The sequence below is a fragment of the Bos javanicus genome, chromosome 7 (assembly GCF_032452875.1).
Source record: "Bos javanicus breed banteng chromosome 7, ARS-OSU_banteng_1.0, whole genome shotgun sequence".
Taxonomy (NCBI): domain Eukaryota; kingdom Metazoa; phylum Chordata; class Mammalia; order Artiodactyla; family Bovidae; genus Bos; species Bos javanicus.
In genome coordinates this window covers 20,780,079-20,794,928 of record NC_083874.1, presented here as the reverse complement: position 1 = coordinate 20,794,928, position 14,850 = coordinate 20,780,079, and the positions used below count along the sequence as shown (strand labels likewise).

At 51.9% G+C, this 14,850-nt stretch overlaps 1 protein-coding gene and 1 non-coding gene across 2 annotated transcripts; both read left to right on the top strand.

The window, feature by feature from the left end:
• The first annotated feature begins 5,206 nt into the window (after positions 1 to 5,206).
• On the top strand, positions 5,207 to 5,279 carry TRNAG-UCC (transfer RNA glycine (anticodon UCC)). Its single transcript has one exon. It is a non-coding gene; the product is annotated as a tRNA-Gly (tRNA).
• Positions 5,280 to 11,766: 6,487 nt separating this feature from the next.
• Positions 11,767 to 13,910, top strand: GADD45B (growth arrest and DNA damage inducible beta). The gene is made up of 4 exons (XM_061422772.1): positions 11,767 to 12,051; positions 12,159 to 12,260; positions 12,667 to 12,889; positions 13,157 to 13,910. The coding sequence occupies exons 1-4, from the start codon at positions 12,008 to 12,010 to the stop codon at positions 13,268 to 13,270; spliced, it is 483 nt and encodes a 160-aa protein (XP_061278756.1). The 5' UTR covers positions 11,767 to 12,007; the 3' UTR covers positions 13,271 to 13,910.
• The last annotated feature ends 940 nt before the right edge of the window (positions 13,911 to 14,850 follow it).

The following is a 14,850-nucleotide window of genomic DNA, read 5'->3' as shown; positions in this document are numbered from 1 at the left end:
CCGGGGGGAGGGGGCTGGACTCCAAGTCCCAGAAAGCCCTGCGCTTCCCGTGGGTGGGGCCGGTGCTTCCCCTCCTCGTGCTCAGTTTGGGAGGCGCTGACAATTTTCAAATTTTGGCGCTGAGCCGGCGGGGCGGCGACTGCTGGTCCAGACCCCTCACCCCAAACCCCACCCCGCCCCGCTGAGCCCTAGGTCTGGCCACCCGGAGAAGATGGCCTGTCCACTTTACGGGCTCACCAGGCGCGACACATGGCTGGGGTTGGTGGTGGTGGTGGTGGTGGGATTCTCGGCCCATTTCCAAGACGGGAAACTGAGGCACGGGGCGATCCGGGGACCTGTCCTGGGAACCCCCGCCACCAGGGGCGGGGAGGGGATGGGGTTCGAACCCAGGACCCTCTGACCCCAGGGCGCTTGTGAGTTAATGGGCAGTTGCTGCCTGCTTTGGGTGTGGAGGGTGCGGTCGGTGGGCGAGAAATCCCTGAGCCCGGGAGGACCGGCCAGTCTCTGCCCGCCGTCCACTCTCCCTCCCCGCTCCATCCCCCATCCCCCGTCCCTTCCGCGGCATCTTGCTGGAGTTTGGCGCCAAATTTTTCAAAATCTCAGTCCAACGACTCCCGCTGGCTCCCAGCCCGGAACACGAGCCTGGATGCTGAATTCCGGCGCCTGGACCTGCAGGACCGCGGAATCTGGAATCTGGAGGGGTGGGGCGGGCTCAATGCAAAACCTGGAGCTAGGGGGTGGGGGTGGAGGGCGTGGATTCCGGATGGGAGGAGAGGGGACCACTCGCATTGAAGGGTCTGAATTTGGGGGACCCTGATTCTCGTGTCTGTTGGGGAGCTGGGGTTCTAGACCCTGGATCGGGAAGCCCTGTTTCAGAGCCCAGAGGAGGACAAGTTTGGTCGGATTCCTGAGCCTGGAGGCTAAACCTGGAATCTAGGATCAGAAGTCAGGAACCTGGAGCTGGAACCCTGAAATTCCAACTGAAATCTGGGGGGAAGGGTAGCGCTAGGACTGGAGGGACAGCTGCTTGTTAAATGGGCTTGGGGGAAAAATGAAATCAACAGGTGTGGATTGACATCTCCCAGTGCCAGACACCAGTGACCAGAACAAAGGTCCGTCCCTGCCCTTGGGAAGCCGGCAGGAGTGGCATGTTAGAATATAAGTACATGGGCTTCCCTGGTGGCTCAGTGGTGAGGAATCCGCCTGCCAATACAAGAGACACAGGTTTGATTCCTGGTCTGGGAAGAGCCCACTTGCTGCAGAACCACAACTACTGAGCCTGCACTCTAGAGCCCAGGCTCCGCAACAAGAGAACCCACTACAACGAGAAGACCAAGCACATTGCAACTGGAGAGAAGCCCCCGCTCGCAACTGGAGAAAACCCACGTGCAACAAAGACCCAGCACAGCCAAAAATTAATTAATAAGTAGGGCTTTCCAGGCGATACTAGTAGTAAAAAACTTGCCTGCCAATGCAGGAGATGTAAGAGATTTGGATTCAATCCCTGGGTTGGGAAGATCTTATGGAGAAGGACATGGCAACCCACTCCAGTATTCTTACCTGGAGAATCCCATGGACAGAGGACCCTGGCGAGCTACAGTCCATGGGGTCGCAAGGAGCTGGACACCACTGAAGCGACTGAGCACACATGCACACATAAATATGTTGTGGCGGGGGTGGGGGTGCGGGGGTCCTTTGATCATGGAAGCTGGGTGCCATTTAGCTGGGTGGTCTGGCTCCAGGGTTCATGATGCTGCAGTGAAGGTGTCCCCTGGAGCAGGGCCCACTCCCAAGCACACTGGTACTGATGTTAAAAGGATATACATCCTTGCTGGCCATTGTCCCAGAACTTAGTTCCTTATCATATAGGAGAGGACTTGATTTGAGTTTCGAAACCCTCACTGTTTGTTGTTGTAGGGAAACAAAAACTGAAAACAGCTCAAATATCCTTCAATAAGAACACACCCATGGGAACTATGTTCAGTATCCTGTGATACCATAATGCAAAAGAATCTGAAAATTTATATATATATATATGTGTGTGTATTTATATATATATATATACATATATATATGTATGTATGTATAACTGAATCACTTTGCTGTACATTTGAAATGAGCGCATTGTCAATTGTACTTCAATTTGAAAAAAAATGGTGTGTGTGAGGGGATTCCCTGGTGGTCCAGTAGGTTAGGACTTGGCACTTTCACTAAGTGCCTAAGTGGCCTAGGTTCAATCCCTGGTCAGGGAACTAAGGTCCCACAAGCCATGCAGCCTGCCCCCTCCAAAAAATAATAACAAATTTTAAAAGATTTAAAAACAGAATACACTGATACCTTTGTGTAGACTCACAGTGGAACACTATACAGCAGTAAAAGTGAATGCCCAGAATGACCACCTAAACAAAAGAGCATGTAAAAAACAAAGTGCAGAAGACTAGCTCCAGTAGGCTACCATTTGTATAGTTATTTCAGGGTGCTATAAATATTAGAGAACTGAAAGGAAAAGTGGGGACGTGGTTAACCCAGAAGTCAGCATGGTGGTTGTGTTCTGGAAGCCTGGTAGTTGTGAATGTTTCTATGCTTTAGGCTAAGGTTGCCTAAGACATAGATGCTCTTTGTCTGTTTGATATGTTTTGTGTTTCAAAAATGAAATACACAACCTCCCTCAGACTGCTGTGCAGAACAACATGGTTCCAACACAAACAGAATATCCTACCATAAAAAAAAAGAGATGATAATTATGTGACCTGGATAGAGAGGTTAACCTTTGGTGGTAATCATACTGTAACATATAAATGTATCAAATCAACACCTGAAACTTACACACTGTTATATCTCAATTATATCTCACTTTAAAAAAGGAATATCCTCAAGAAAAAAAAAATAGAACACCAATAGAATGCCATTTATATTATTCTGGGGCTTCCCTGGTGGCTCAGATGGTAAAGAATCTGCCTGCAATGCAGGAGACCTGGGTTTGGTCGCTGGGTCGGAAGATTTCCCTGGAGAAGAAAACCTCAACCCATTCCAATATTCTTGCCTGGAGAATCCCATGGACAGGATACAGTCCATGGGGTCACAAAGAGTCCGACAAGACTGAACGGCTAACACATTACTTTAAATATTTTAGTCAGTACTTTAAAGACTGAAGGAAAGGAGAGAGATTAATTTTTAATATGTTTTACTTAACCTAACATACCCCAAATATTTTAACCAACATTATAATCAACATACACAATTTTTAAAAATTTTATCAAAGTATTAAAAAACTTATTGAAGTGTATAGTTAATTTACAGTGTTGTGTTAATTTCTGCCATATAGCAAAATGACTCAGTTATAAATATATATGGGCTTCCCTTGTGGCTCAGCTGGTAAAGAATCCACCTGCAATGTGGGAGAGCTGGGTTCGATCCCTGGGTTGGGACGATCCCCTGGAGAAGGGAAAGGCGACCCACTCCAGTATTCTGGCCTGGAGAATTCCAGGGACTGTGTAGTCCATGGGGTTGCAAAGAGTTGGACACGACTTTATATATATTTATGTATATATATTCTTTTCATATTCTTTTCTATTAACACAAATGATTGATGAGATATTTTTACATTCTTGTTTTTTCACATTAAGTCTTTGAAATCCACTGTTTTTCATACTTTCAGCCTATGAAAACTTGGATGCTCAATTTTCAACAATTTAAGGAAACAATAAAGTTGTTTTTAACGGAGAAGTATTTTACACCACTTCTTTGTTTTCTTTTCTAGTTTTTGGCTGCACTGCATATGGGATCTTAGTTCCCTGGCCAGGGATTGAACCCTTGCCCCCTGCAGTAGAAACACAGTGTCTTAACCTCTGGACCACCAGGGAAGTCCCTCCACCATTTCTATTTGTAGGGTTTTTTTTTTTTTTAACTAATTATTAATTTATTTGGCTGCATAGGTCTTGTTATGGTATGCAGGATCTAGTTCCCTGACCAGGGATCAAACCCAGGCCCCCTACAGTGGGAGCACAGAGTCTCAGCCCTTGGACTACCAGAGAAATCCCTGTTTGTGGGTTTTAGTTCATTAAAATGAAATTCAATTGAAATTCAGTTCCTCAATCACTCCAGCTACATTTCAAGGGCATGGTAGCCTCAGGTGGCTGCTTACTACCTGGCCAGCACAGGTGGAGAGGATGCTGGATAGTCCCCAGGTGAGGGACTGTAGTTACCTGGGCTGGGGTCACTGTTGCACTTAAAGTCTGCCTGTCCCCCTTTGGGACCTCTCTCCACACCTCCTTTTCCAGCCCTCACTCTGGTACCCACGACTCGGGAATTCCTTGTCTCCTGATGCAGGGTACATCCTCCTAAGGCAGGCAGTGTCCCCAGTCTGCACACCTGCATGACCCAGAGGTGGCAGAGGGCAGCTGTTTGGGGGGAGGGCTATGGATCTGTGAGCCGAGGTGCCCTTTGTGTGCAGGTAAGGACTCTCATGATCCAGGGCAAACCCTCAAATCAAAGGCAGCAGACCATCAGCGTGGGGCCAGCCCTGCCCACACTGCCACATTCTTGTGCAGAACCACCAGGAGTCTGAGAATCCTAAATGTGAACCAGACGTGCCAGGAGGCTTTGCAGGTTTCGATTCCAATCTACTGCTGTGTAACAAACTACCCCCAGACTTTATGATGTCTCATGATTTTGTGGGTTGGGAATGCAGGTGGGGCTCAGCAGAGTGGTTCTTCCATGTAGTGTTGGTGTCCAACTTGCAGCTGGGCTGGGGGATCTGAGCTCCTTCTCCCGTCAACCTATAGCTTCGCCAGCCCCTTTTTCTTCTGTGTAGCCTCAGGGTCTCCCCAGGGCCCATTGGTACAGCACAGACTTCCTATGAGACATCTCAGGAATCTCAGACATCTCCTCCGAGAGCAAGACAGTAGCTGCTCCTGAAGTTAAGGATCATGGTTGGCAGTGTTGCCTCCCTCAGGACCCTGAGGTCAAGGCCATTATAGACCCAGCTCAGATAAAGGGGAGGGAAATGGGTCTGCCAAGAAATCCTAGAATTGCAGCCATGTTGTTTATTCTAATAGCTTTATTGAGATGTAATTCACACCTCATATGACTCACCCCTTAAAGTGTATGATTCAGTGGTTTTAGTATATTCACAGATGTATGCAACCATGGCCACGATCAATTCTAGAACATTTTCATTACCCTAAGAAGAAACTCTGGGGGAACTTCCCTGATGGTCCAGTGGTTAGGACTCTGCACTTCCACTGCAGGGGGCACAGGTTCAATCTCTGGTCAAGGAACTAAGATCACACAACCTGAGTGGTGAGGTTAAAAAAAAAAAGTAATATTATAATGTAATACTTTTTTAAACTGAAACATATGTGAAAAAGTCTCCACCCGTGATGAACTTACAGCTGGTATCTGAAGTCAGGATTGTCATATGGGAACCATGTCCACCTAAAATACAATGGGTTGAACTCCATGCATCTATACAAATGTAAATCATGTAAATGTAAGTCATCCATGCAAATCATGGAAAAAGGACGATTGTACTGTATCATTTTGCATCAACTAAACAAATTCAATTCAGTCTCTGGATGGCCTAGAAGACATCTTACCTGTCCCTTCATTAGTTAACGAGTTCCTTGCAAACTCTGACAAATATTGATTGGATATTCAAGCGAGAATCATGCTTTTACCTTTCTTAAAAAGTGCATCTCTGTTTTGGGTTGGGGGGAGGGACCGGCAGGGGCAAAGGCACAATCAGAGAACAGCGGGAAGGGTGAGCAGAAGAGGGGCATGGTGAGACTGTGGGTTTGGAGGAAGCCCTCTGGGTACTCCAGGGAGAACTTGTTTGGCAGGGGGCATGAGCGTCTGGGGACAGGGGGTTGGCTTCAAGTGGCTTTCAAGGTAATTGCCATAGGGAAGGTGTACAGTGCTCTTTCCACAGGCCAAGCCCAGTCTAGGTCATGGGTTTTTATCATCCTTTTCACAACTTGATTTCCCCAGGAAAAAAGGGAGTTTCAGAGAGGTTAGGTCACCAACCTGAGAACACACAACTTGTGAGGGGTGGAATGGGATTGGAACCAGGTGAGCTTGACAGAGCAGAGTGGCCCCTACCAAGCACCTCGCCCGGATGTCACAGACACAGACATTCTGGCCCCTCCTGCCTACTGCTATCCACCCCCAGCACCCCCGGAAGTGACCGGGCCTCCTCACCTTTGTCCTTGACATTTCTGCCACCTGGTGTGTGTCCTGTTCACCTCCTCCCAGCCCATCCTGTCTTCCCAGCGTCTCCAAGTTCAGATGGTGACTCGCCTCCACAAGGAAGCTGCTCCTTGGGGACCGGAATCAGGTCTTGTTCATTTTTGAGCAAAAAGAAAAAAAAAAAAAAAAAAAGATGTCAGAGGCCAGCCCCTCCCCTGCTTCAAGCCTGACAATGGTTTCCTTTGCTATATTGACCCCAAGTCAAATTCAGACCCTTCCAATATTTATTTATATGACTGTGCTGGGTCTTAGTTACGGCATTCGAGATCTTCTTTTAGCTGTGGTGTGTGTGATCTCATTCCCTGACCAGGGATCGAACCTGGGCAACTTGCATTGGGAACTTGGATTCTTAGCCACCCACTGGACCACTACGGAAGTTCCTAGCTTACTTTCTTCACGACACTCAGATTTCAGCTCAAATGTCACCTCCTCAGAGAAGCCCACCCTGACCACGCCACCCAAAGCAGTTGCATTATCACCACTCCCAGCGCTGAATCAGCACCCAGTAGGCCTTCAATCAATGCCTAAATCCCCCACTTAGAGGGCAGTCACCATACACAGAGCCCTCTCCTAAGTGTGGACCAGAATGAATGCATTCCATGCTCAGAAGGATCCTAGGTAATACATTGTTTCCATTTCACAGAGGGGGAAACTGAGGCACAGGTGTGGGGTGGCAGGATGGTCAGGGGGAGATTCAAAGCCAGGCAGTCTCCTTGGTCATGCCCACTGCCCCTGCCCCATGCTCCTCACCCCAGCCCCTCACACCCCTCCTGGCTTACTGGGCTTGAGTTATAACAGAAACACCACAGGCTGGAGGGGCCTAAATCATAGACATGACTCTTCCATGTCCTGGAAGTCTGGTGTGGCTGGTTCCTGCTGAGGACCTGGTTCCTGGTCTCACTGTGTCCCCACCTGGCAGATAGCGCTCTGGGCTCTCTCTTCCTTTCCTTATAAGGACACTAATGCCAGGGGCCCCACCCTCAGGGCCTCATCTCACGCGACCCCTCCCAAAGGCCCCACCTCCAAACATCCTTAAATATTTTAAAAAACTTTAAAGAAATGCAAAGAAAAAAAAAAACCCACACCATGCTGACTACATTATCAAAATTGTAAATCAAGATAGGATGGGGGGGCGGGGCGCTTCCCTGGTGGTCTAGTGGTTAAGAATCCACTTGCCAATGCAGGGAACCTGGGTTCGGATCACTGGTCAGGAAACTAAGGTCTCACAAGTCATGTGGTGCGGCCAAGAAAAAGGAAAATAGTTTGTCTAATTCTGGACTACTGGTGATGGTTGCATAAGCTTGTGATTCCACAGAAACCCACTGAACTAGACACTCTAGATGGGCGGGTTTTATGGTATGTGATTTCCATCTTGATAAAAAATGAGAGAGAGAAAAAAAGATTATCTCGATGACCGAGTTTTTGGTGCCTCTTTAAATTTTGCACCCGCCTCCCCAACAATTTTCCTTCCTTCCTCATCCTGGTCCCACCAGGGCAAGCCAAGACGTTCTGAATCAGCCTCATCAGTGTCTCCCCAGGGGGCCAGGCCCCGGCCAGGCTGGCCGTGTTCTCTGCTGGGCAGACCACTTCCTGGCTCCACCAGGAAATACCTCCTCATCCTTCAAAACTCACTTTGCTTGTCTGGTCCCCAGTCTGACCTCCTGGACCCGCATCCCCCTAGCCCATTCCCTCTGGACCACATATCCTGTCCTAACCCCTGCCTCTGGGAATAGCTGGAGTATCTAGGAATTGTTGTTCAGTCACTCAGTCGTGTCTGACTCTTTGCGACCCCATGGACTGAAGCATGCCAGGCTTCCCCCTGTCCTTCAGTTTGAGTTTGCTCAAACTCATGTCCATTGAGTCAGTGATGCCATCCAGCCATCTCATCCTCTGTTGTCCCCTTCTCCTCTTGCCTTCGATCTTTCCCAGCATCAGGGTCTTTTCCAACAAGTCAGTTCTTCAAAGCAGGTGACCAAAGTATTGGAGCTTCAGATTCAGCATCATTCCTTCCAATGAATATTCAGGGTTGATTTCCTTTAGGATTGACTGGTTTCATCTCCTTGCCTCCAAGGGACCCTCAAGAGTCTTCTCCAACACCACAGTTCAAAACCATCTTGGAATAACCTCAGACAGCTCTGAGCTCTGTGCCTCTGGATAAACAGCATGGTCTTCCTGGGTCTCTATTCCACCCCCCTGCAAATGTGCACCCACCACACAGGGCTGCGTCCTGGGCACTGAAGGAGAAACTGCTTATGAAAGGCTTAGCATGTAATAAATCCTCAAAAAAAAAAGTTTGCTCTTATGCATATCCATGTGGGTTTTTTTGGCCACTGCATGTGGGATCTTAGTTCCCTGACCAGGGATCAAACCCATGCCCCAGCAGTGGAAGCACAGAGTCCTAACTGCTGGACCACCAGGTGGTCCTCTTATGTGTGCCTTGAATGCGATGTAAAATTAAATTTTAAAGCACTTACGTTTATCAGTTCTAGAGACAAGGGAATCTCATTTGCAAGGTGAGTGTGGATATGCTCAATTCTCTGACTGGGCAAATCCCCAACTCACACGTTCTCCAGGAGGAGGGTGTGGGTTTCCCCCTCGGAAGACAGGGTCACCTCTTCTAGAGCAGACAGGGACATTTTCATGGTTGCACCTACCTTAGGAGCAAAATTTAAGAGGGTGCCCGAAGCTCAATCATCAAGAGAAATATTTCATTTATTTATTTTTCCTCTTTTGGCCATGCTACATGGCATGTGGGATCTTCATTCCCTGTCCAGGGATCAAACTCATGCCCTCTGCATTGGAAACACAGAGTCTTAACCACAGGACTGCCAGGGACGTCCCAAGATAAATACTTTAATGTAACATTTTAAAAAATAAAAATCAATGCAAAAAAAATCATGATGAAGAAAAGCTCAAAATTGGAAATAAAGCCAGGATTTAACCTTGCAAGTGAACAACTCACCTCCCTGCCCTCTACCCCCGACCCTGTCAGATAATGCTTGTTTTAAAACCTTGATTTTTGCTCATCATGGATGGGAGTCTTGGGGCATAGATTTTGGTTAAGAATAGTATATTAAGATATTGTTTATCTTTTTTTTTTCTTTTGGCCTCACCATGTGGCTTGCAGGATCTTAGTTCCCAGACCAGGGATCAAACCTGTCTCTCCCCAGCAGTGGAAGCACAGAGTCCTAACCACTGGACTGCCAGGCAAGTCCCTATAATATTATATTGATGACTGAGTTTTATGGCATTCCTTTAAAATTTGTGCCTGAGGTGAGTACGTTGATTCCCTTACTCTATACCCTGCCCTTGGTCCCAATAAAACTTTGTTGACAAAAAATGGGGTGCACAATAGCCAAATGGTAGAAACAACCCATGTGCCCATCAACAGATGAATGAACTAAATGCAGTCCATCTATACAGTCCAATATTATTCAGCTTCAAAAAGAGGGCAATTGTGACACACACATGAATGAACAACTGTGGATGAGTCTTGAGGATATTACGTTCAGTTAAGTAAGCCAGACTCAAAGGACGAATACAGTATGACTCGATTTATACGAAGTCCCTAAAGGATCAAATTCATAGAGACAAAAAGTCAATGGTGCGTGTCAGGAGATGGGGGTAGCTCGTGTTCCATTCCCAAGAGTTTATTCTGGGGATGATAAAAAAGATTTGGGTCTAGATCACGGTGATTGTTGCCCAGCATTGTGCATGTATATCATGCACTGGTATACTTACAAATATCGAAATGATAAATATCGTGCATATTTTACCATTAAAAAAAAACCCCACAGTAGCCTAGGCAGTTAGTTTGATTAAAAAATTAAATCTATAAAGTTATTTGTCACCCGTTCCGGGTTTTTCACCTCCTCTACACTCCGCCCCCGCCGGTTGGTCCCTTCCGGAACTGCGGACGCAGGGACCTCGCGTGGACACCAGGTGGCGCCGCCGCGCCTCGCAGGGCCCGGGACATTTCGCGCCTCCACGGTGGGCGGCACGGAGGCGGCGCGATGCGTCAGCGGGACCGCGGGCCGGGGAGCTGGGGGAATCAAGCCGTGAGGCCGAGGCCAGACCCCAGGCTGGCGGGGGTGGGGGTGCAGCTGAGTCATACGGGAGCCCCCGATCGACCGTGGGAGCCAGTCCCACGCGGGCCTGCCCGCCTGGCTCGTGAACTGCTTTCCCAGGGAGATGGCGTGGCTGGCGGCTGTCCGAGCGCGCGGCCGCGCCTGGCGCACACGTGTAACTCCAGCACGAACTAACCGGGGCCTTGGATTAGTGGAGGCCTCACCAAACCTCAGTCTACCCTTTTGCATCCTGCAGATGAGCATAGCCCATGCTTCCCGGGTTCTTAGGGATTCAATGAACCGTGATACGGAGAGCCTGGGACTAAGTGGGCGCTCTATACTTTCAGCGCCCACACCGGAGGGAATAAAAGCGGCCACCATCACAGCAAGCGCGCCAAGCTGGCAGCGCGCAAAGGTGGCAGCGCGTGGCGCACAGATGAACCGGCTCCCCTCGCTCTCTCTCGAGCCTGGATTTCCCCCAACAGAGGCGCGGTGAACAGGGGCAGTCAAACCTTGCAATGCGAGGCGCCTGCAGGGGGCGTGGAGCCTGCGAGGCCGAGCCACCTGCGCCTCCCACGCGCGCCCCACCCTGAAACTCGCAGGATTGTAGAGGGGGCACCGGGTCTCGGCCCTGGGCTCTGCAGCCCCTGGTTCTGGGGAACTCGAGGCGACCTCCCAGACTACCAGGCGACGTTTATCAAGTGCCGCTTGTGTACTCCACTTATTAGTTAATGTTTCCTGCAACCCAATGAGGGCGGTGTGCATTGTCATAGGACAGGTGGGAACTCTGAGGCCGCCTTCGCAGCCTGCAATTTTGGGGATCTAGAGGCGGCCTCCTGCGGCCACCACCGCGTGCTAGGCGCTTACTGTGCATCCCTCACTTTATTTAGGACTCTCTGCAATCTAATGAGGCCAACTTTGCATTCCCATTAGACAGATAAGGGCATAAACGCCCAGAAAGTAAAGTCACCCAGGGGCTGGGGTCCCTGCAGCCTGGTGCGACCCCCACTACCACCACCTAGGGATCGGGCTGCAGACTGGGCTCCCTCTCAGTGTAAAACTCCTGCAGAACCTGGAAAGACTCGGGCCGGGGACTCTCCGGGGACCGGGAGGGGATTCCAGGCCCCCCCGAAAGTCTGGGCCGCCTCGCGCGCTGGAAATCCCGCGCGCGCCCCGAAACGCGGCGCGGCTGCCGGGAAATCAGGAGAAAACTTCTGCTTTTTTTTTTCTTTTCTGGCACTCAAGCTCCCCCCGGCTCCACCCCCCCGGCGCCCTCCTCCCGGCTCTCGCCCCCACGTGGGGCGCCCCCGCGCGGCGCCCCGCCCCCTCCCTGCCGCCGGCCAACCGAAGCGCGAATTTCTCTCTCCTTTGTGTTTTGTCCAATCGGAGGGGCGAACGGGTCACCGTGGCCACGCCCCCAACTTCTTAGTCTATAAAAGGCGGTGCCGGCCGCTGCAAGCTCAGATCGCTGACGCCGAGGACTCGGATCTTACGGAGTTGCTACTTGGATTATTCTTGCTGAGACACTTGCAATTTTTTTCCGCCTTTTTGGGGGTGGATTTCGCTGCCTTCCGAAGGTCTTAACTAACGCTTGGTCTCCGTGGGAAGGCTTTGGGCTCTCCAGCCTTGGATATTGCATTTTCTTCCTTGAACCTGTCTTAAGGCTGTTTTCCACTGTGGATTATAACTGCAACATGACACTGGAAGAGCTCGTGGCGTGCGACAACGCGGCGCAGAAGTAAGTAGCGGCGTCCCCGCCGCCTGAGGTCGGCCGGGCTGGGCCGGGCGGGGACGGGGCGCCCCGTGCCTGGCCTGGTGCTGATCTCCGCTCTCCCTTGGCCCTAGGATGCAGACGGTGAGCGCCGCGGTGGAGGAGTTGCTGGTGGCCGCGCAGCTCCAGGACCGCCTCACCGTGGGGGTGTACGAGTCGGCCAAGCTGATGAATGTGTGAGTCAGATTCTGTCTCCCGGCTGGGCGCGGGTGGGGACCCTCTCCGCTCTGCAATCTCCCTGCTGCACCCCTCTCTTGCATGGGTCTGGGACACCCCCAAGTGTCCCCATTGTGGGTTGGGGATCTTTCTGCTTGTTTTTTTTTTTTTTTTTTGAGGCGTGGAGGCTGCAGTATGCTAGGGCTACATCACTTGCAAACAGTCGCCTGTTTGTGTCCCTGACTTGCCCCCCACCCCCACCCCCGGCCTTTGAACCGAGCATCTTCCCCACCCCAGCATCTGCTTGCAGACGCCATCCCCTGCACACCTGCAGTTGCTTTCTGCTTTTGCAAACTCCCCGCCGAACAGGAAGGGGGGCCCTTCCGAGTCCCCAGCTGACCGACCCATCCCCCTCTGGCCCCTCAGGGATCCCGACAGCGTGGTCCTGTGCCTTCTGGCCATCGACGAGGAAGAGGAGGACGACATCGCCCTGCAGATCCACTTCACGCTTATTCAGTCCTTCTGCTGCGAAAACGACATCGACATCGTGCGGGTGTCGGGGATGCAGCGCTTGGCGCAGCTACTGGGCGAGCCGGCCGAGACCCAGGGCACCACCGAGGCCCGTGACCTGCACTGTCTCCTGGTCACGGTGAGCAAACTGGGTCTCCGCCCTGCCCCACCCCCACCCGGCACCTGGGCCCGTGTTTGTCAACAAAGTGGAGCTGGCCGGTGTGCACCAGCTCAGCGCTCAGCCACGCTTGGCATGTCCCGTGGGCAACCCGCTGGCCTCCAGGCCTCTTCACCCAGAGAGTTATTTTGAGCCAGCCTGTTTTCCCCATGGGAGCCCTGGGAGAGGGAAACTCCCCACCCACTCCTGGGGGCTCCTGCTGAACCCCCTCTTCTCGCTCTCCCACAGAACCCTCACACAGACACCTGGAAAAGCCACGGCCTGGTGGAGGTGGCCAGTTACTGCGAAGAAAGTAGGGGGAACAACCAGTGGGTTCCCTACATCTCCCTCCAGGAGCGCTGAGACCCCGCCGGGCATCGGAAACTTGCTGCCGAAAACACAAAACCACATAAATATTTGACCCCCCCTCCCTCCCAGAACAACCCCCCCTCAACAACCCAACCCGTGAGACCATCGGGGGCAGGATCGCTGGAGACTGAAGACAGGAGAGGGAGTGCGCGGCCACCCCAGGGCGGAAAGCTTGGAGCCCGGGGGCCAGCGGCGGCCACTGTGTGAGGAGAAGACAGGACCCGGGCCAGCAGGAGAGGGGACCTGGGAGCTCAGGCCTGGTGACAGAGCAGATGCAGGAGTTGGGGAGGTGCTTGCTTCCCCCACCAAGGAGGGCCTGGGCTCCACACTACGGGGGTGGGGTGGGACTGACTGCAGCCCCCACCCTTCTTGAGACCGGAGCTGACATCTGCAAAAAACGGGCCTTGGTTGGCCGAGGGTCGGCACCCAGGCCAGGACAGTACTTTGGGACTTGGGAGCAGGGGCTCATGTTGCTCTGTACCCATGAACTCCCAGCTTGCAAACTCATTATATTGACAATCTATTTTGTTACTTGCACTTGTTACTTGAACCACTGAAAGACAGAGGGGAAGCTTACAGATACGTATATTTTTACTTCTACTATGATGGCCTTGTAATAAATTTTTAAAGCTTCTGGGTTCTTGTGTATTTGCAATCCAGCCTCTGTGAGGGACCAGCCCCCCCAACCCCCCAGCCCCAGACTCCAGCAGTGTGCCCCTGCACCCCCTCCTGCAGGCTCACCAGGAAGTGTTACTTAAGTCCGAGTTAGCCGCTCCAGGCTCCTTGCAAAAACAGTGCCTCTTCTCTCTGCAGCCGGCGCCACCCAAGTCCAACAAATCTTTGCCTCTTTTTTTTCTTCTCCTGCCGTCCTGCCCCGTAGCAATTAAAAGACCGGTTTATTACGAAACCTGGCCGCCGTGCGGCTGCTGTTACTGGCGGTGCTGGAGCCAACCCCAGGTTCTGGGCACATGAAGACGCACCCCTGGGGGGCTGGCTGCAGCCCCTGCCTGTTCAGCCGCCACCGCAGCCCAGCTCCAGAGAGGTCAAGGGGCCACCTGTGACCACACAGCGAGGTGGGCTTGGAGCTCAGAGCTGCCCCTGGGCTCGGGCCTAGCAAGAAGAACTTTGGGGATTCCCCAGAGGGCACCCCCCACCCAAGCCTGCTCCATCCCAGGATGGGCCTCTTCACTCCACTGAAGAAAAAAAAATTTTTTTCATTCCTGAAACTAAAATCAACCAGCAGAAAAATACCCCAGGAAGTCGTGCTCCCGGCCCAGCTGGGCTTGGCACGCGGCTACGTTTTGCCTCTAAATCGAAACTGCGAAGCCTGGCCGTCCACCTCCTTGTTCTACCAAAGTCTCAAGTGGGTGACCCCCTGCGGCGGGGGTGCGGGGCGGTTAGGAGGGCAGCCCGGCTGGAACTCCGGCTTCAGTCTTCCTGCCCGGAGCCTGCGGAGTGGGCTCGCGACACCTGTGCAACACACCCCCTCCCCTCAGCGCTGCACCTCGGGCCTGGGAACCAGGTTGCGGGGGGGCGACCCGACCCGGGGACCAGCCCAGGCCGCGACCTTTCCA

Coding starts and splice junctions, on each gene's coding strand:
- GADD45B (XM_061422772.1), top strand. CDS start 12,008: ATGACACTGGAAGAGCTCGTGGCGTGCGACAACGCGGCGCAGAA. Junction 12,052..12,158: donor TGCGACAACGCGGCGCAGAA/GTAAGTAGCGGC, acceptor CCTTGGCCCTAG/GATGCAGACGGTGAGCGCCG. Junction 12,890..13,156: donor TGCACTGTCTCCTGGTCACG/GTGAGCAAACTG, acceptor GCTCTCCCACAG/AACCCTCACACAGACACCTG.